This window comes from Spermophilus citellus (genome assembly GCF_964194105.1).
Source record: "Spermophilus citellus genome assembly, chromosome: 4".
Taxonomy (NCBI): domain Eukaryota; kingdom Metazoa; phylum Chordata; class Mammalia; order Rodentia; family Sciuridae; genus Spermophilus; species Spermophilus citellus.
Window position 1 is genome coordinate 121,494,802 of NC_138185.1, and position 21,731 is coordinate 121,516,532.

At 33.8% G+C, this 21,731-nt stretch overlaps 1 protein-coding gene across 2 annotated transcripts in view; it reads right to left on the minus strand.

The window, feature by feature from the left end:
• Positions 1–21,731, minus strand: part of MINDY2 (MINDY lysine 48 deubiquitinase 2) — an 85,135-nt gene that overhangs the window by 12,413 nt on the left and 50,991 nt on the right. Inside the window, exons 5-6 of one of the 2 annotated variants that reach the window (XM_081290374.1) lie at positions 11,907–12,009; positions 1,801–1,943 (exon numbers count right to left, since the gene is read on the minus strand). The exons of the other annotated variant lie outside the window; for it this stretch is intronic. Coding sequence (XP_081146500.1) covers positions 1,801–1,943; positions 11,907–12,009 — 246 coding nt within the window. The remainder of the gene's footprint in view (positions 1–1,800; positions 1,944–11,906; positions 12,010–21,731) is intronic. 2 annotated transcript variants of the gene reach the window in all.

Here is a 21,731-nt window from a genome sequence, read left to right on the forward strand (position 1 = left end):
GAGAACTGGAAATCCATATGCAACAAAATGAAACTGAATCCCTTTCTCTTACCATGCACAAAAGTTAACTCAAAATGGATCAAGGAGCTAGGAATCAAACCAGAGACTTTGCGCCTAATAGAGGAAAAAGTTGGCCCTAATCTCCATCACATGGGGGCAGGCCCCAAATTCCTTAATAAGACACCTATAGCCCAAGAGTTAAAATCAAGAATCAACAAATGGGATGAATTCAAACTAAAAAGTTTTTTCTCAGCAAGAGAAATAATATGTGAGGTGAATAGGGAGCCTACATCCTGGGAACAAATTTTACCCCTCATACATTAGATAGAGCTCTAATCTCTAGAGTATACAAAGAATTCAAAAAGTTAAACAACAAAAAAAATAAATAACCCGATCAACAAATGGGCCAAGGACCTGAAGAGACACTTCTCAGAAGAACAAATACACGAAAAAATGCTCACCATCTCTACCAATCAGAGAAATGCAAATTAAAACTACTCTAAGATACCATCTCACTCCAATAAGAATGGCAGCCATTATGAAGTCAAACAACAATAAATGCTGGCGAGGATGTGGGGGGGGGGGAGGTACACTCATACATTGCTGGTGGGACTGCATATTGGTGCAGCCAATTTGGAAAGCAGTATAGAGATTCCTTGGAAAGCTGGGAATGGAACCAACATTTGACCCAGCTATTCCCCTTCTCAGTCTATACCCAAAAGACCTAAGAAGAGCATACTACAGAGACATAGCCACATCAACGTTTATAGCAGCACAATTCACAATAGCTAGAATGTGGAAGCAACCTAGATGCCCTTCAATAGATGAATGGATTAAAAAAATGTGGCATTTATACACAATGGAATATTACTCAACACTAAAAAATAACAAAATCATGGCATTTGCAGGGAAATGGATGGCATTAGAGCAGATTATGCTAAGTTAGCCAATCCCTAAAAAACAAATGCCGAATGTCTTCTCTGATATAAGGGGGGTGACTCAAAATGGGATAGGGAGGAAGAGCATGAGAGGAAGACTACCACTAAATAGGGAAGAGAGGTGGGAGGAAAAAAGAGGGAGAAGGGGAGTTGCACAGAAGATGGAAGGAGAACCTTATCGTTATACAGAATACATGTATGATATTGTGATGAGAAAAAGAAAAAAAAAGCGTGTCACATTAGATTGGATAGAGAGAAATGATGGGAGGGGAGGGGAGGAGTAGGGGGGATAGGAAGAGCAGCAGAATAGAATAGACATTATGACTGCTGTATGTACATAGGTGACTCTATGACCAGTGTGATTCTGCAATCTGTACAATTAGAAAAATGAGAAATTATACCCCAACAATTCAAATGTATGAATTGCCAAGATCATTGTAATGTCATGTGTAGCTAATAAAAAAAAACAAAAAAAATAAATAAATATTGGGTCTTACCATGTTGTACAGGCTGGCCTTGAACACAATGATATTCCTACTGCAGCCTCTTGAATAGATTATAGGTGTGCACAGATAAATCTTAGTGCTTACTTCACAAGCATCCATTATTAAAAATCACCCTAGTTCTTTCTACTTCTAGGATATTATTCCCCCCTTCTAGAAAATAAATATTTCTTAATGTGGTAATCTGTGAACAATTGCTAATCCGTTCCATCCTAAAAGTATTTAATAATTACTTTCACAATTTGATGGTTAAGGAATACTATCCTATAATCTTTTATTTTGAAGAAAATCAAACAATATCTCTAAATCAAGCTCCTTTGACTTAGAATAATAACTGAATAGCAATTTCTATATCATACCTTGTATTTGGTCATGGTGCTAAAATGATTATTCCGAAAGAACACACAAAGTTCTCCTTCCTGAACGGTTGAAGTTAGTTCACATAATCCATGGTATGTCAGTTGAGTGGCTGTATTATTTAGAAACTGCTCAGCTACAAAGCCTATGGAACCAATGCATAATATTAGATGCACAATAGTAGATGGAAGAAGAATTTCAAAATTAAAAAAATTACTCTTTTCTATTAATATTGTGTTCAAGTATATATAAAGTCCAATCAATATAAAACTTTTCCTATGATGGTGGCCCCAAATTGGAGATTCATCTTTCTAATTTAGGTATAGAAGTTATATCTACAGTTGTTCCCATCCTAAATAAACTGTTAGGTGACAGCTTACAATAAAAGACACAGACACTTTAATTAAACTAAAACCCATTAAAACAAATACAAATGGGGCTGAGGATATAGCTCTGTGATACAGCACCTGCTTCACACATGTGAGGCACTGGGTTTGATCCTCAGCACCACATAAAAATAAATAAATAAAGATATTATGTCCATCTACAACAAAAAATTATATATATATATATATATAAATTAAATATAAATATAATTAAAATATAAATATAATTAAATATAAATTAAAATTAAAAACCAAGGAGTTAGCAATTTAAAATGTGGGTAGGAAAGATGTATGTCCAACATCTACTGCCCCAATGGCGAGATGTTTAGAAATTACAAGTAGCCTTCACAAATTACCTTAAGACAAATTGCCTAAAAAATTGTTACTTAAGTAGTCCTGAGCTTTTAACAGAGATCCCAGATAATTCTCAAGTGTAAATTGTTAAATTCTTTCCTTAAATCTAAAAGTAGGCATAAAACTCAACAGAAAGCAGTAGGATAGTTGGTGCCATTTTTATCCTAATCTCCAACACATGCCACTCATTATGTAGATATACAAAGTTTAGAAATAGATATTATCTCTTTTCTTTCTGAAACAGAATGAAATATACAGAAGTTGTCTGAATTTTCAAAAAATATTTATTTTTTAGCTTTAGGTGGACACAATATCTTTATTTTATTTTTATGCGGTGCTGAGGATCGAACCCAGTGCCTCACACATGCCAGGCGAGCGCACTACTACTTGAGCCATATCCCCAGCCCCAAGTTGTCTGAATTTTATTTTAAAAGATATATGGTACAGTTGATCCTCATTAACTGCAAAGTTATGAGTTCATGTACTCGCTAAAAGTTATTTATAAATACCTAAAAATCAGGGGCTGGGGATGTGGCTCAAGTGGTAGTGCGCTCGCCTGGCATGCGTGCGGCCCAGGTTTGATCCTCAAAACCACATACAAAAAACAAAGATGTTGTGTCTGCCGATAACTAAAATAAATAAATAAATATTTAAAAAAAACCTAAAAATCAATACTCACAGCACTTCAATGGTCATTTGGGGATATCTGAGGATAGGCAAAAAGTTTGAATTGCCCAGCAACACTCTGCCTTGTTATTTCAGCTCATACCATAGACAAGTGTCCTTTTCATGGTCTATTTAGTGTCATGTTTTTCATATTTTTGTACGTTTTGTTGGTGTTTTTTCTGTTTGAAATATTGCCCCCACCCAACTGTCACTCAAGTGTAAGGTTAAAGTAATAGCTGGTACTAAGTGGAGAAAGGCTGTGATGGAGAAAATACATGTCAGATAAGCTTTGTTCAGGCATGAATTATAGTGTTGTTGGCTCTGAGTTTAATGTCAATGAATCAATAGTATATTATTAAATAAAGTATTTTAAAACAGAAACACTCATAAAATAAGGTTGTTGACTGGTTGACAAAAAATGATCTAACCGAGCCAGGCTTAGTAGTGCACACCTATAATCACAGTAGCTCAGGAAGCTGAGGCAGGAGGATCATAAATTCAAACCCAGACTGAGCAATTTAGTGAGGCCCTAAGCATCTCAGTGAAACCCTGTCTCAAAATAAAAAATAAGAAGGAAAGGAATGTGCCTCAGTGCTTAAATGCCCCCCCCCAAACCTGGACACGCCCTCCCCCCCAAAAAAAATCCTAATCTTGTGTCTTGCCTAGGAACAATACTTTAGTGTTCACTAATTCCTTGTTCAACATAGAACATTACCACTGCAAACAATGAGAATCAACTGTATAAATATTTTTTGAAACATGTATTTCTCTTTCCCTCCTTTTCCTCTTTTCCTTTAGTAGAAAAAAAAAGTCTCAGGAGCACTAAGTGGGGAGGTTCTTCTAAAGAGTTTTATAAGTAAGCTGAGAGGTGCAGATATAGGGAATAAAGATGAATCTGGGGCTGGGGATGTGGCTCGGGCGGTAGCGCGCTTGCCTGGCATGCGTGCGGCCCGGGTTCGATCCTCAGCACCACATACCAACAAAGATGTTGTGTCCGCCAAGAACTAAAAAATAAATATTAAAAAATTCTCTCTCTCTCTCTCTCTCTCTCTCTCTCTTAAAAAAAAAAGATGAATCTGTAATAAGAAACTAATGCCTCAATAATAAATTGAAAATAAACTTGGGGAATGTGATGATCATTATTATCCAAAGTACAGGTATGAAGACATGAAAAATTGTGCTCTATATGTGTAATAAGAATTGTAATGCATTCTGCTGTCATATATAAATAAATAAATAAACCTGGTAGAAAGTTGGCAGGGCCAGAAGGCTAGGTAATGTATTTATTCAACTGCCTGTATATTCCTTGGTAACAAGCCATAGCACTTCAAGCTGCAAAATGGTTGTAAAAATGTTAAAAATACACACACTATCCCAAGGACTTGATTAAGGTAGGAAGGGAAGTGCAAAAGTTAAAGGAGGCTACAATCAAAGGAAATTGATAGCATAACTGCAAACTTTTACCAAGTAGAATATATAAAGTTTTTAAAATGAAGCATTTTGTTTATGCTACAAAACACCACTCCTGTCTATAATATCCACATTGTTAAATGCTTCTTTTTTTTTTAACCTGTATTTATTTATTTATTTTTATGTGGTGCTAAGGATCGAACCCAGGGCCTTGCAACTACAACCCAGCCCCATAAATGCTTCTTTCAGAAACATGTTTCTAAATGCTCCTTTCACAGCTCACTCACATACATTCTCTCCAAATCCCTTAAAAAAAAAAAAAGATACAAAAAGCCAGGTGTGGTAGCACCTGTAATGCCTGTAATCCTAGTGGCTCAGAGGCTGAGGCAGGAGAATTGCAAGTTTGAGGTTAGTCTCAGCCACTTAGCAAGGCACTAAGTAACTTTGTGAGACCGTCTTAAAGCAAAAAGAGCTGGGGATGTAGCTCAGTGGTAAAGTGTTGTAGTCTCCTTTCCCCTTGCCAAATACAGATACAAAATTCAGTGGACATATAGTACATTAACCTCATGTTAGTGTGAAATTCAAATATTTAATGCTAGAAAGGTCTTTGTTAGAAAAGTCTTAGCTACATTTTTTTTTTTTTTTTTTTTTTTTTTACAAAACAGGAGTTAGACTCACAGAGAATAAATGACTTGCTCAAGGACATTAAACTAGTTATGGTAAGACTGGAGTCGAGGAGACTTATTAAAACATTTAAAGATTTAGTGCAGATGATCATAAATACATGGATCCTTAAATTACAAAGCAATAACTATTAAAAATTACAAAACACAGTATTTCCCAATTCTCCTGCATCTGTAAAGCAGTGGTTATAGTAGAGTATTGAAAAGACTAATCTAGGTACAAATTTCTATGATGAATTAAACAAATGTTGGTATATAACTCCATGTTATATAGTATTTACTTAAATGTATTGCTTCAAATAGTTCAGCATTTCAAATAATATAGAGTTTATTTGCAGCATTCAGATTACATTTCAACTTTTTATAGATATAGTGATACCAAAGGTAAAAAGCCACTAATATAATAATATTAAAAGATTATTACTGAAAATAAATTTAAATTAAGCACTCTTTCTTAAAAATTATTTTTCCATATTTTAATTGGTACATTATAGTTGTACATAATGGTAGGATTTGTTATTATACATTTTCACATGAACATAATATCACTTTTTTGGGGGGTATGGGGATTGAACTCTGGGCACTCAACCACTGAGCCACACTGTGTTTTATTTGGAGACAGGGTCTCACTGAGTTGCTTAGTGTCTCACTTTTGCTGAGGTTGGCTCTGAACTCACAATCCTCCTGCCTCAGACTCCTAAGCTGCTGGGATTACAGGGATGTACCATTGCGCCCGGCCAATATCACTTTTTTTTCCTAACAAGATCATTATACTCAAAAATATTTCTTATATTCAGAAATTCAATCATAAATGAGATTTATCAATTTTTTTCTGTTACTAGAAAGTTATTAGGGAATATGAATGCTCTTAGAAGGTGAAGTTAGGAAGAGAAGCACTAAAATTAGGCAAAAAGGAAAAGAAAGTAGAAATAGGAGGAAAGGAAACATAATTTATATTCTTTTTTTTTTTTAAAGAGAGAGTGAGAGAGGAGAGAGAGAGAGAGAGAGAGAGAGAGAGAGAGAGAATTTTCAATATTTATTTTTTAGCCTTCGGCGGACACAACATCTTTGTTGGTATGTGGTGCTGAGGATCGAACCCGGGCCGCACGCATGCCAGGCGAGCGCGCTACCACTTGAGCCACATCCCCAGCCCAATTTATATTCTTAAAAATATTGCCTAGATGTAATCTTGTCTGAGATTTGCATTCAAATTTAAGCTTGGATAAAGCTGACACAAGCATCAGAGTTTTGTTTTTAAGACAAATTTAAGCTTGGTCAGAACTTTGTCACTGTGACAGCTTTAAATAAATTGTTAATTTTCTTTTTGTAATTTCAAATTTCAAAAATCATATACATTAATGTGTTTTTTCCACAAGTGGAGAGGCAAAACACTTTCTCTCTCTTTTTTCCTTGCTAAGTTGCTTAGGGCCTCGCTAAGTTGCTGGGGCTGGCTTTGAACTCAACATCCTCCTATCTCACCCTCCCGAATTGCTGGCATTACAGCCACCTCCACATCTAGCCACAAAACAATTTTTTCATGTGACAAATGCTCAGATTTTCTTTAAAAAGATGGAGACCTTGGGCTGGGGATGTGGCTCAAGCGGTAGCGCACTTGCCTGGCATGAGCGCGGCCCAGGTTTGATCCTCAGCACCACATACAAACAAAGATGTTGTGTCCACTGATAACTAAAAAATAAATATTAAAATTCTCTCTCTCTCTCTCAAATATATATATAAATAAAAAGATGGAGACTTATATGGTCCCAGGGGAGCAGGAGGGAGACAAGAACATTTCATTGTGCCAAAAAATAAAGGGCTCAAAAAATGATAAGGATTTAGCAGAACATGGGACCCAATGTGAAGGCATCCTAATGGCCACATCTGGAACAATTTAAGTGTCAAAAAGAATAATTATAATAATAATGAACTATAACATCCTAATTAAGAATCCATGACTGGCTTGGGAAGCTGAGCAGGAGGATTGTGAATTCAAAGTCAGCTAGCTTCAGCAAAAAAGTGCTAAACAACTCAGTGAGACCCTGTCTCCAAATAAAATATGAAATAGGGCTGGGGATGTGGCTCAGTGGTCGAGTGCTCCTGAGTTCAATCCCCAGTACCCAAAAATAAAAATAAAAAAAAAGAATCCATGAGTTTATGTTGATATTATCATTATTATTATTATTATTTTTTATCGAGGGATGGGGAAGAAAAGAGAAAACCTTCTTTTACAAAAGAATAATAACAAATGTAAATAGAATAATAAAAGTATCATAACCACCATAGAAATAATTAATTAAGGCAAGAGTAGATGGATACACAATTTCCTGGGCAAATGATTTATTAAGAACAGGACATTCACAGTTTCAGTGCAGAACATCACTGGTTACTTATTAATTATAAAGGAAAAAGGAAATCTGTACAATGAAAATTTGGCCTGTACCTTGATCAAATTAGACATCACCAATAATGGGATAATCAGCCATGTGCCCCCTGATTTTATGCCTTAGGAAGAACACAATGTTATCTATGCAGCATACTGCCAAGAATACATAATTTAAACCTACTTATGAGGAAACAATCAGATAAATCCATATTAAGAGCTATTTTATAAAACAACTGGCTTGGACTATTGAAATTAAAAGTCAATTTCACAGTAGATTTTTTTTAAAAAGCAGGAAAGAAAAAAAAAAGGAAAAACATTAGGAATCTCTTCTATATTATAGGAAACTAAAGACAACTAATTGATCTTTGATTAGAGCCTACACTGAAAAAAATTAAAGCTTTAAGGGATATTATTGGAAAAACTAAAAAATTCTGAATATTAACCTTATATTAGGTAATACCGTATCAACGCTAAATTGCATGAGATAATTATATTGTGATTATAAAGAAGACTTTAAACAGGTGAATTCCTTTTTCTTTGGAGACAAATGATGAAGCACTGGTGGGTTAAAAAAAAGTACTATGATACTTGCAACTAATTGTCATGATTTTTAGGGCAAAAATGTGTGTGCAGAAATATAGAAAAAAGCAAATATTCAATATGATAATAATTGGTGAATTTAAGAAAAGTGAATATAATTGTTCATTGTGCTGTCCCAACTCTTTTGTGAGTTTGAGATTCTCAAAAATAAAAGCTGAAGAAAAAAGAAACTAATATTATTTAATAAAAAAATGTGATTCAATCTACACTATTTAGTGTTTACACCATATAATACAGTTTCAATAAATTTTTGATTAATTGAACAAATATCCTAGAATTATTTTTATAAGCATATCATTATCCTAAGAAAAATTGTTTAAAAAAACAATTATTCCTAAGAGAGTATCTGGAATTAAAATTCAAGCTCTAGTGAAGTCTGGCAGCAGGTACTATTTTTTTTTTCTTATTGATGTTGGTGTTATGACACAATCCATCCTTTTAACTAGATCAGAAAGTATTGACATTTGAAAGAAGTAGCAAATAATATGTACTCTATGTACACGTAAAAGTTCTATGCTTTTTCTTATAAAGTGTCAGCACCAAAATAAAATGAACATTATATAAAAGAAGTTGAAAGACCTTCTAATTCTATGTCAGCTAAATAACATTTTTTTCCTAAAAAAAAAAGTTACTAAAAGTATTTCCTACACCCTGCACCTTGATAACAAATGAAATGTTTGAAAAATAATAATAATAATAATAATAATAATAATAATAATAATAATTATCATCTATGACCAAAGCTTTTAAAATTAGAAACAAACCAGTCTGGCATATTTTACTGATTCAAAAGGAAAGGTACAGGGCTGTGATTGTAGCTCAGTGGTAGAGTGCTTGCCTGGCACGTGTGTCATTGGATTCCATCCTGAGCACCACATAGAAATGAAAGAATGAAAGAATGAAAGAAAGAAAGAAAGAAAGAAAGAAAGACAGAAAGAAAGAAAGAAAAGAAAAGAAAGAAAAGAAAGCTAGCTATGCTGTCCATCTACAACTGCAAAAAAATAAATTTTTTTTTTTAAAGGCACAGTTGAAGCCTAAATAGAAAAACAAAGCAGACTACTTCATTGAACACTATATATCCGGGCTGGGGATGTGGCTCAAGCGGTAGCGCGCTCGCCTGGCATGCATGCGGCCCAGGTTCAATCCTCAGCACCACATACAAACAAAGATGTTGTGTCTGCCAAATACTGAAAAATAAATATTAAAAAAAAATTCAAAAAAAAGAACACTATATATCCAAGAGTGCTATGGCTTGGATATGAAATGCAGAGTTGGGGATCTGGGGAAGTGATTGGATGATGAGGGAAACTGTAGGGGTCTATGGGAGGAGATAGGTCCCTGGAAAGCTATTTCTCGTCATCCATCCTTTCCCCCACCTGGGTGAAAACAATGGAGCCAGCCAATCATATATTAAAACCTTTGAGTAAAAAAGAAATCTTTCCTCCTCTATTTTGTTTTTCTTAAGTTTATTATTCCATCAACAAAAAGCTAATGCCAAGAGAACACGATGAAGAAAAATGATGGAGGAAAGATAAATGCTATTGATAAATAAAAATCATACATGCTAGGTAAATGTTCTACCACTGAGCTACATCCCAGCCCTTTCAATTTTATTTTTGAGAAAAGGTCTCATTAAATTGCCCAGGCTGTCTTAGAACTTGTTTCCTGCCTCAGTCTCCCCAGTTGCTGGGATTACAGGTGTGCACCTATGCCTGGCTGTGGTCTTTTCTTTCTGATGCATGATTTCTTACCACCTTATAGAAGTTTTTGTAATTTTTTATAAACAAAAATCTAGTTTAGTTTTTTAATTATACTGAATTCCACATATAATTATTTTTTAATATAAAAAACTATTATGCATAATTTCACTATTACAGAATTTGTATATGAATTTGTATATGAAAGAATTAATCAATAAATATGCTTAGTATATATTAACTGAAAATTATATGCCACTATAGAGGGAGATTACTTCCTTGCTTTTACCAAGACATTCTCCTCAAATTACTGATACTACATAATTTAGCAATAGTTTCTCACTATCCTGGGGAATCAATGTCAGAGAAATAAAAGGTATAACATCAAGTTAAGGAAAAAGGAGTAATGAAGGGACTCATTTTTTGGTATTTGTTGTGTTAATTAGTGTACTAGTACTATTCTTGTAGCATTGCAGTCTGGCTTGGGAAAAATACTGTCACAGTTTTCTCAGCAGTTTCTTACCCTAAAATCTCAGACATCCCTTCTTGGCTATCATTCTGTCTGTTACCACTTTTTAAATCTTTAGTTCCTTTGATTACTAATGAATAGCATAACTCTAATAGTATATTGGACATTAAAGAGAAAGCAGATTTCATAGAAATTTTCTTATGGGCTTCTTTTTAGGAATATATATTTGGAAATGAGAGCATGGACATGAATATATAGTTCAAGTGAGTTGAATTTTGTTTATTCAAACATTCTTACAACAGTTTTTGTTGTTCCTTCTTAAAATTTAAGTTTTTTGCCTTAAGTTTTAGTGAAAGTTGTCATCTAAGTCAATGATCCATATGTTTTTTGCAAATAAAAGACCAGGGGATCAACCGCAATTAAATATCATGTATTTTCTTAACACCTGCATAAATGTGTCAAATTTCTGGATAAGTGAATAATATAATTAGTTGCATTCTGATAATTACTATAATGTGGATTTGTGTACACATCTTTTATATATTCTTGTAGTCATTTGCTTTGATTTTAAAAGATGTATCAATTTTTTTTAAAAGATGGACACAACACCTTTATTTTGTTTATTTAGTTTTATGTGGTGCTGGGGATGGAACCCAGGGCCTTACACATGCTAGGCAAGTGTTCTACCACTAAACTACACCCCTAGCCCCAAGATGTATCAATTTTTATTATACCTTACATAAAAGAAGTGTGTCTGAGGCAGAATGAAACTTATCCCTTGATTCTCTTGATTTCTTTTTTGTTTATCCTTCTAAAAAAAAAATAGCAGCTTCATTATCTGTGTTTATTTATGAAAAAATGAAGTATGTGGTAGGAAAGGTATATCCAAGTGCTGTGGTTCCTGATAGCCTTTCTGGTTTTAAATCAGCTTCTCCCATAATTGACTGGAACACAGCTGAAAAAAATATTAAGCTGCTTTTGTAAGGAGGAATTTGGTAATTTCAGTGAGCTACTAATATACATAGACATATTCTAATACAGAATAGGGATTTAATATACTGTCTTATAAGGGAGAGGTCTGTTAAAAAAGAATACTTAAGCAACATAATACTCATTTCTGTCAACTGAAGTGCTCATAATAGATTATAAAATCTACCCAGTCCTCCCAGATAATAATCCTTTAAACAAAGTAATTATCACCTCTGAGTAATTGACCATACCAAAGCTTGCAAGTGATTCCAAAGACTTTTTAGCATCCAGACCTGATTTTATAAGCCAAGTAAAAAGGATTCTAGGAAAAAATCTTTCACTGGCACTTTTATGAATGATTGCTTAATTCCTACAAGTAGCATCACTTGTATTTTTAGAAGTCCTATGTAAGAAATTTGAAAGATATTAAATTTTAAGACAAATTATTTTGCCAAGAATAAAAAAGTCAAGTAGTAGCAACACTCACCCACCTTCACTAACCAGCTCACTATTGTCTGATTGCTTACAAGAGATGATCTTCTCCACTAGTTGGTTGTAGCTGCAGTTACCAACAGCTTTTACAATGTCATCAATCTAGAAAACAAATGACTATCTCACTAATCATGGTAAATTAGAAACAATAACAAAAGAAATCCAAATAACTTTTTAAAGATTTTTATTCTAATACAATAATAAATATAAAAGTAATGCTTATGAAAAAGAAAATCAGCACTGAAAACAACACAAAACAGTTTCCAATTTTTTTATAGCTTGATGTAATACATTATGTAAGATACTACAAAGTTGTATTTCAATTATGCAAAAATTATAAAATCAGATTATCACATGCAACTTTATTTTTTGTTTATTGTTTGTTTTTTGAGGTACTGGGAATTGAACCCGGGGTCCCAAGCACTGAGATATACCACCAGTCCTTTTTATTTATTCTAAGTTGCCCATGCTGGCCTTGAACTTGTGGTTCCTCAGCCTCAGTCTTCCAAGTAGATGAGATTATAGGTGTGCATCACAACTTTATTTATTAGGGTTAAAAAGATGTACTTAAGTGATTAAAATAAATGTGGTTTATTTCAATAGGAAAAATAAAAAAACTGCAGTGTTTATTTTAACTAAAAATGGCTCACATTTAAAGCAAGGCAAATATAAATTTCCTAATTCATAGGGTTAACAAAGTCCTTCCATTTTATTTATTATTTAGTTTCTAGAAAAGTGTAGTGGAAATATGAACATATATAACTAATGTTGTTTTCCTGGAGGAAGGTTAATATATATTAATCAAGAACAACATTTGCATCAGGATTCTTATTTAATCTTTGTCTTTACAGGTATAGAAGGAAAGTAAATTCAAACTTTTAAGCTTTAAGAAATGTAATTGGGTATCTGTACTTTCCTTCCATTATTCTTTGCTTTGACTATTGAAGAAAAAAAGTTTCTGTTGCCCAAACAACTTATTTCTATTATCTTCATATCCTTAAAAAATACATTTATATTTACTTTTAAATTATATACATGCATCATGGTATTAATATGTTAACCACACAATAAAACAAAAATACAAATTAAATAATGATGCAAAGAAAAATAAGCGAAAAATAAGAAATGTTTCTTCCTACATCTAAATGATCATTTTGAATATTTATTCTTTGAATATCATAGTTCTTGACATATATCTGTGCAAGTAATACTCTGGATGGTGCCTCTCAAACAAGGGGGTTAATTTAAAAGATCTAAAAAAGTTCCAGGCTCAGGTTACTTGATCATAAGTTCAAGGGCAACCTGGGCAACTTAGATGACCTTGTCTCAAAATAAAAAGTGCTGGATTTGTAGCTTAGTGGTAGAGAACTTGCCTAGCATGTAAGAGGCCTTGGGTTTGACCCCCACTACCACACACTACAATAAAATAAAATAAGAGAAATTAAAGTAAAATAAAAAGAAAAACCCAAAGCAGGAAATTGTGGGAAATGTTATATATGTATCTTATACATTTCATGTTAACTTAAAATACAAAGATGTATTCACTTGTCAGTCTTTTGATGGAAAACCAAATAAGATCTTTTCTTTGAGAGAAAATCCTTGGGCTATTACTCTATGCAAATCACACACACACAAAAAGACATATCTATGACTTCTATTTTTGATTCCTTCAACATGAGAACTTAGATGCTTAATTAAAAATTTAAGGGCATGATATCTTTGGATGGTCATTATTTTTCTCAAGACCTTTATTTATTTTTTTAAATTTTCTTTATTTTTTATATTTATTTTTTAGTTATAGGTAGACACAATATCTTTATTTTATTTTTAGCTGGTGCTGAGGATCAAACCCAGTGCCTCACGCATGGGAGGCGAGCACTCTAACTTTGAGCCACAACCCCAGCCCAAGACCTTTATTTTTCTCAAGACTATTCATAGTACTTTTCTCCATTAAGTCTTCCCAAAGAATCTAAAGTTTTAATTCTAAGAAATACATACAAATATGACTAGAGTGGCTCAGTGATTAAGAATCCATGGGTTCAAAAATCACAAAAATCTGACTAGAATAAAATAAATATATGAACACCAATTAAATTTAAAACAGACTAACAACAAATAATACAAAATTTCAAATTTCTATAGGCAGAATATCTACATTCATGCTTCATTAATTTATTTGAGTGCCTATTACATACCACTATGTAACATGTGCTGTTAGAGAAGCTGTGCACACAGCAATGAACAAAACTGTCTGTGTTTTCATAAAGATTACATTCTAGAGTAAAAAACAAACAATAGATCAAATAAACAAATATATAATTTGCTAGGTAGTTGTGTGTAGTGTGTAACTGCTGTTTGTTCATTTTCATTGTAGTACAATATTCCAAAATATGAATATACCACAATTATTTCATCTTTTGGTGGTTATTTGAATTGTTTCCAGTTTGAGGCTATGGCAAATAATACTGCAACAGGATAAATGTACATGAATGTTCATAGCAGTATTATTTGCCATAGCATATAATACTGCTAATAGCATCTAAGTTCTCATGTTGAAGGAATCATTGTTTCCCAGAGTATATGGCTAATTTCCATTCTTATTATCAGGATCTAAAAATTCACAATGTTGAAATCTTCTCCAGCATTCAATATTGTTAGACTTTCACATGTTGGCCAGCTTGACAAGGTTATAATGGTATCTCATTTTTATTTCATTCTGTATTACCTTCATGACAAATTTGTAAGTTCACTGGCCATTTGGATATCCATTTTTGTGAAATGTCTGTTTGATCCTTTTTTTTACTGAGTTGTCTACCTTTTAAAAAATTATTTCTGGGAGTTATTTATACCTTCTAGATATTAATCTTCTATAAGTTGCAGTCATGTACTCTGTTGCTTGCTTTTACATCCTCTTTGGATGACTTTAGATGAACTCAAATTCTCAATTTTAAGGTAGTCATGTTTACTAACGTTTCCTTTATAGGTTAATGGATTTGTGTTGTTTAGAAATTCCTCCCTATTGTTGGGTCTCAAACATTTAGTTTTATATTTGTTTTTTTAAATATTTATTTTTTAGTTGTAATTGTACACAATACCTTTATTTTATTTATTTTTATGTGGTGCTAAGGATCGAACCCAGGGCCTCACACGAGCTAGGCAAGTACTCTACTACTGAGCCACAACCCCAGCCCCTAGTTTTATTATTTTTTTTACAGTTAAACTTTAATGCACATGGAACAGAATCATTATTGTGTGAATTGTGGAAAACAAATTTCATTTTTCCACTATGGCCAACAAATTGTCTTGGCACCTTTAATTGAAAGAATTGCTCTTCCCTCTTGCTCTGTAATGCCCTATTTCTGTCTACATAAGCATAGTGGTTTATTTTTGGGGGGTGGGGTGGCTCTATTCTCTGGTCTAATTCTTAATTATAATATTAGCTATTTCATATATGGAAAAGTATGTCCTCCCTACTTGTTCTATTTCAAGAATATCTTGATGTTGATTACTGGCCTTTTCTACTTTCATATAAGTTATTAAAAAAAAAAACATGTTGGGCTGGGGATGTGGCTCTAGCAGTAACGCTCTCACAGCACCACATAAAATAAAATAAAGATGTTGTGTCCACTGAAAACTGAAAAATAAATATTAAAAAATTCTCTCCCCCCCCCCCCTTAAAAAAAATGTTGCATTCCACAACTCCCTGCTCCTAAACCGCCCCCCCACCCCCCCGCCCAGTTTGCTGGAATTTTGTTTGATTGTACTTTTTGGAAAAACGGCAATCTTTATAATTCCAGTCTTGAAATTTAAGAGCACCATATCTCTGTATTTTATATGGGTCTCTAATTTCTTTCAAATATAAAAATTATTTCCAAAGCCAGGTATGGTAGGTAGCCTATGCCTGTAGTCCCAGGTACTTGGGGCCTGAGGAGGAAGGATAGCTTGAGTTCAGGAGTTCAGGGCCAGCCTGGGCAACACAGTAAGGTAATGTCTTTTAAAAATAAATAAATAAAACTAAAAAAAAATTATTCTCATAGATGTCTTGTGCATCTTTTTGTCACATTTATTCCTAGGAACTTATGCTATGTAAATAATGTTTTAAAATTTTCACTTTCTATTTATCATTTAATCATTTTCAAAGAATTTTAGATTTGCTCATCTTCCTTATGTTTACTTCCTACTTTGATACTTTCTGCTTTATTAAGATGGATATACAGCTCATTCATTTTTAGTGTTCTCCTTTAATATATGAACTTAAGGTTTAAAGATCTCTCTAAAAACTATTCTGGTTAAATCTCACAAGTTTTTTTTTAATATTTATTTTTTAGTTGTAGTTGGACACAATGCTTTTATTTTATTTACTGATTTTTATGTGGTGCTAAGGATCAAATCCAGTGCAAGCACGCGCTAGGCGAGCACTCTACCGCTGAACCACAACCCCAGCCCAAATCTCACAGGTTTTAATATGGATTTAGTTACTATGTAATTGAAAATATATTCTAAATTACATTATTATTTTCTTGACCCGAGTAGTTTCTATTTATTGTTTTTCTACTGATTTCTAGATAAATTGCACTGTGGTCAGAGAAAGAAAATTTAATCCACTAGAGAAGACTAGAAAGATAGGCTGATTAAATGCAATATGATATCCTGGATTTTGGAACACCATCAACAACAACAAAAAAATTGGTGGAAAAATATGTGAAATTTGAATGAAGATTATAATTTAGTTAATATAGTGATGTACCAATATGAAATTCCATACATGTATCACGGTCATATAAGACATTAACATTAAGGAATTCTCTCTAATATCTTTCCAATTTTCCTATAAATCTGAAATTGTTCAAAAATAATAGAATTGTGAAAGAATGTAAATTTATTAGATTTTTTCTTTTGTTTCTATTAATTATAGATAGGTAATTAAAATCTTTCACTGTGACAATGTCAAATTTTGCTTATGCACTTATTATCAGTAAAACTCAATTGTGTACTCAATTGTGATGCACACTAATTTTGCTTTTCATTATAAAAATAGTGATCTTTATTTGTTGTGGCAGTTCCTGTGGGTCTAAGGAATGAACAGTCACTTAGGCTATCTACTTTCCAGATATCTTCTGAAGCACAAAAATTTCAAATGATTTTATTAAATTTTTATTAAATTAAAATTCTATCATTAGTAATGCTTTTTGCTTTGACATCTACTCTTTCCAATATTAATACAGGACACACCAGCTTTCTTTTGATTAGTAATTATACAGCATCTCTTTTTCCTTGTAATCTTTCTGTATATCCATATTGTTTATATAGGTCTTGTAAACAGCAAAAAATAAATAAATAAATAAACAAATTATTCTAGCCTCAGAATAATTCTCCTTCCTTCCTTCTTTTTGTATTGAGGATGCTGGCAAACGCTTTACCACTGAGCTACATCCCCCGCATACTTTTTTTTTTCCTTTTTTATTTCAGTGATTTTTTCCCCACATTTTTATTGGTGCATTATAGGAATTATGAGGAACTTGTTGACACCTATTTAGACATGCATATAATATAACAACATAATTTGGTCAATGTCACTCCCTAGCATTCTCCCCTCCTCCCTCTCCACCTCCCATCCCTTGGTCCCTTTTTTCTCCACTGATTTCCCTTTGATCTTCAGGATATCCACCCCCAACTTTCTTTTCCTTTTGCTTTTTAGCTTCGGCATATGAAAGAAAATACATGACTCCTGATCTTCTGAGTTTGACTCATTTTTCTTAACATGACAGTCTCTAGTTTTATCCATATTCCTGCAAATAACATTATTTTATTTTTCTTTATAGCTCAGTAAAACTCAATTGTGTATACATGCCACATTTTCTTTATCCATTCATCTGTTGATGGATACCTAAGTTGGTTCCATAGTTTGGCTACTATGAATTGTGCTGCTATAAACATGGATATGCATGTATCACTGTAGTATGATGACTAATTTTTCAGGATAAATACCAAGGTATGGTATAGCCATGTCATATGGTGGTTCCAGGAAACTCTTTTGAGAAACCTCTATACTCATTCCCATAGTGATTTATTAATGTACAATCCCACTAACAGTATAGAAGCATTTATTTTTATTTGTATTCTTGATGACTGCAATTCTAACTGGTGTGAGATGAAATCTCAGTGTAGTTTTGAGAATACTCTTTTTTAGAGTATTTACTCCTATTTACACTTACTATAATTATTTCTTCTAGAAATAATTTTATTGCCAGGTGCAGTCGTACATGCTTAAAATCCTAGCTACTCAGAAGGCCAAGGCAAGATTATCACTAGTTTGAGATTAGTCTGTGCAACCTTTTGAGATCCTGTCTCAAAATAAAAAAATAAAAAGGGCTGAGGATGTAGCTCAGTGGGTATAATTCCCAGTACCATTAATAATAATAATAATTATTATTTTATTAACTGTTACATAAAAATATCAAAGCACGTTATTAATGGGATAAAATGTGTTGAATACATTGGATAATATTTAAATCAGGTTAAACAGATTTATCTCCTCAAACTATCATTATTTTATGGTGAAAATTTTCAAAATCTATTCTAGATTTTTGAAATGTAAAGTACATTATTGCTATTTACACTGTGTAACAGCACACAACAGTTTTTTGCTTCTATCTAATTGTAACTTAGTACATATCCATAAATGTTTCCCATCATTCCTTACTGTCTCCAGCCTCTGATAACCACGATTATACTCTTAAATTCTATCAGATCAACTTTTTAAAAATTCCCCATAAAATCATGCAGATCTATCTTTCTGTGCCTGACTTACTTCACTTACTTTTTCTCATTTTGTCCCAAATGACAGTTTCATTCTTTTTTTTGGCTGAATAGTATTCCATTATATATGTGTATTACATTTTCTTTACCCATTCATCAGCTGATGGATACTTAGGTTATTTCCATTTCTTGGCTATGGATTATTATTCATATATTTAAATTCATTAGATATAACCATTCTGTCTGTCCCATCAGTTCAATATTACTTTGTCTCTCCCTTTATCCTTCTTTTTATACTAATTCTTCTTTTTCTACTAATCTAAAAGTTACCCATATGTTTCTAAGGTTTTCATGGTTACTCTAGAAATGCACTATCCAATAGTATTTTTTAACAATGATGGAAATTTTCCAAATCTATGATACCCAACAGAATATCCACTGGTCACATATGGCTATTAATTTCTTTTCTTGTGGTACTGAACTGTCCTGCTTATGTTAGCTAAATGCTCTACCATTGAGGCCCACGTGTCTACTGAGAAACTAAAATGTAGTTAGTACAACTCAGAAACTAAATTTTTAAATTTAAATAGACATACATGGCTACTATATTGAACAGATATGCTACAGAAACTATAAGACATCTATCCTGGGGCTGGGGATGTGGCTCAAGTGGTAGCGCACAAGCCTAGCATGCGAGAGGCACTGGGTTTGATTCTCAGCACTACATAAAAATAAAATAAAGATATTGTGTCCACCTAAAACTAAAAAATAAAATATATTTTTTTAAAAAAATCTATACCTACCATATCAAAGTCAAAAATTTATTTTTAGGCTAGGCACGGGATAGGTACCCTTATTCTCAGCTACTTGGGAAGCTGAATTTGAGATCAGTCTGGGCAACACAGAGAGACCCCATCTCAAAAAGAAAAACAAACATCTTAATTATTTTCTTCTTTAATAATTCATTCTAGGTCCTTGGAATACTTCAATTCCATTTAATCATTCTTCAAATTTGTTATGATTTTTACATATTCTATCAGAATTTTTAAAATAATTTTTTAAAAATTTGTGTCAGAGGCTTCTGACGCGCAGCTGCCTGGGGAGCGTTTGAGTTTATGAAAATGAATGGGAAGAAATGATCAGTCTGTCTGCATCTCTACATGTGAAAAGAGAGAGGAAAATTGGCTGAGAAAATGCATTACAATTATTAATGAATCAGAAGATGAACTCGAAGTGACAGATAACAAAGATAACAGGATCACTAGGCAATGCTGAGCTGACGTGGATCTGGGGCAAACAGTCTGGGCCTCTCAGAACACACTCTGAGCCCGGATCAGCTGAATTCAAGCTCCCGTTCGCCTGCTTCCCGCAGACAAACAGCTGTGACTCAGCACTAATCCATCCGGCTGAAACAACTGGTCAGCCCTTCTCATCCTACGGAGGTAAATGCCTACCGAGCCTTCATAGGCAGTGGCCACAGGTTTGAAACGGGGCTTGGGAGAGACAGTAAGGACCCACCCGTTGCATTGGTCGCCCGGCAAAGGGAAACGAACTGTCACCATTTGCAAGAGATACCACCATGGCAGAGAACTGACGTCATCAGACTGCGGCGGAGGAGATAACTTCATTGAAACCTGCGGCTACAGGTGTGTAATTCCCTAGCCTTCCCTCTCCACACATCGGGGAAACCTTAAGGGCCCCTCCCAGCTCTCCCGTGAGCACGATAGCCAGACCCAGGGAATCAGAGGTGGCGCGGGACCCACGGCGCGGAACTACCGCTCCCACCAGTGCTGACAGTGAGGTCTCTTGCACCAGCTACCGGGGGAGTGGCTACCGGAGGGCAAGTAAAATTCGCTGAGGATTCTCAGCCCCAAGCTCTACAAACTTAGGGTCTGAGGAAATGGCAAACTGGAAGAGTGTGCTCACTCGTTCATGAAAACAGGGCTCCCGGGAGCAGCAGACCTGGCGTGTAGCCAGTATTGTGGTGAGCGGCACCTGTGAGAGGGACCTGGCTAGAGGAAAAGTGGGAAGTGACTAGACACAAGAGGAGGCCCTAGACACTCAGGATTGGAGACTCGCCCAGTCTGGGAGGAGCTGCTGCACAGTGATTGGTTCCCGCGTATTGACAGGAGAAACTTGACCTGGTGGGCACAGCGCCACCTACTGGAAGAGAAGTTAATCAAACTCTAAGACGGCATTTATTAGTTTTTTTTTTCTTTTCTCTTTTTTTTTGATTTGGGTTTTTCTTTCATTTTCATTTTTCTTTCTTGTTGTTTTTTTAAATTTTTTTTAAAATTTTTTTTCTTCTAATTTTAATTTTAATTTTTTTATTATTTTTTAAAATTTTTTTTCTTTTTTATTTCCTTTTTTTTTCTTCTTTTCTCTTTTCATTTCTTTTCAATTATCTTATCCCCCCTTCCTTGAATTCTACCTGCTTACTCTCATTCTCTTTAGTGACTTCTTCCCTTCCCTTCTAATACCTTTTCTCCCAAGCATCTAATAAATTTATAGGAGTAAACAGTAACTCATCAGTCAAACAGAACAAGAAGTAACATGAGCAGCTTCAAAAAACAAGGAAGAAAAGGAGTACAAACAATGCAGGAAGGCCTAAATATTCAGGAGGACCTAGAGTCATCAGAAAAATGGTCATATAAAGAACTCAAGGAACACCTTAGACAGATGGAATGGAACCTTAAAGAGGATACAAGACAGCAAATTCAAGCAGCGAAAGAACACATTGAGAATGAATTATATAAACAGATAAAAGAAGAAGTTAAGCATCTTTATCAGGAGATAGAGATTATAAAAAATAATCAAACAATAATTCTAGAAATGAAGGAAACGATAAACCAAATTAAAAACTCAATTGAGAGTATCACTAACAGAGTGGAGCAAGTAGAAGCCAGAACGTCAGATAATAAAGACAAAATATATCATCTTGAAAACAGTCTAGCCAACTCAGAAAGGCTGGTAAAAAATCACGAGAAAAACATCCAAGAGTTATGGGATAACATAAAAAAACCAAACTTACGAGTCATCGGGATAGAAGAAGGTACAGAGATTCA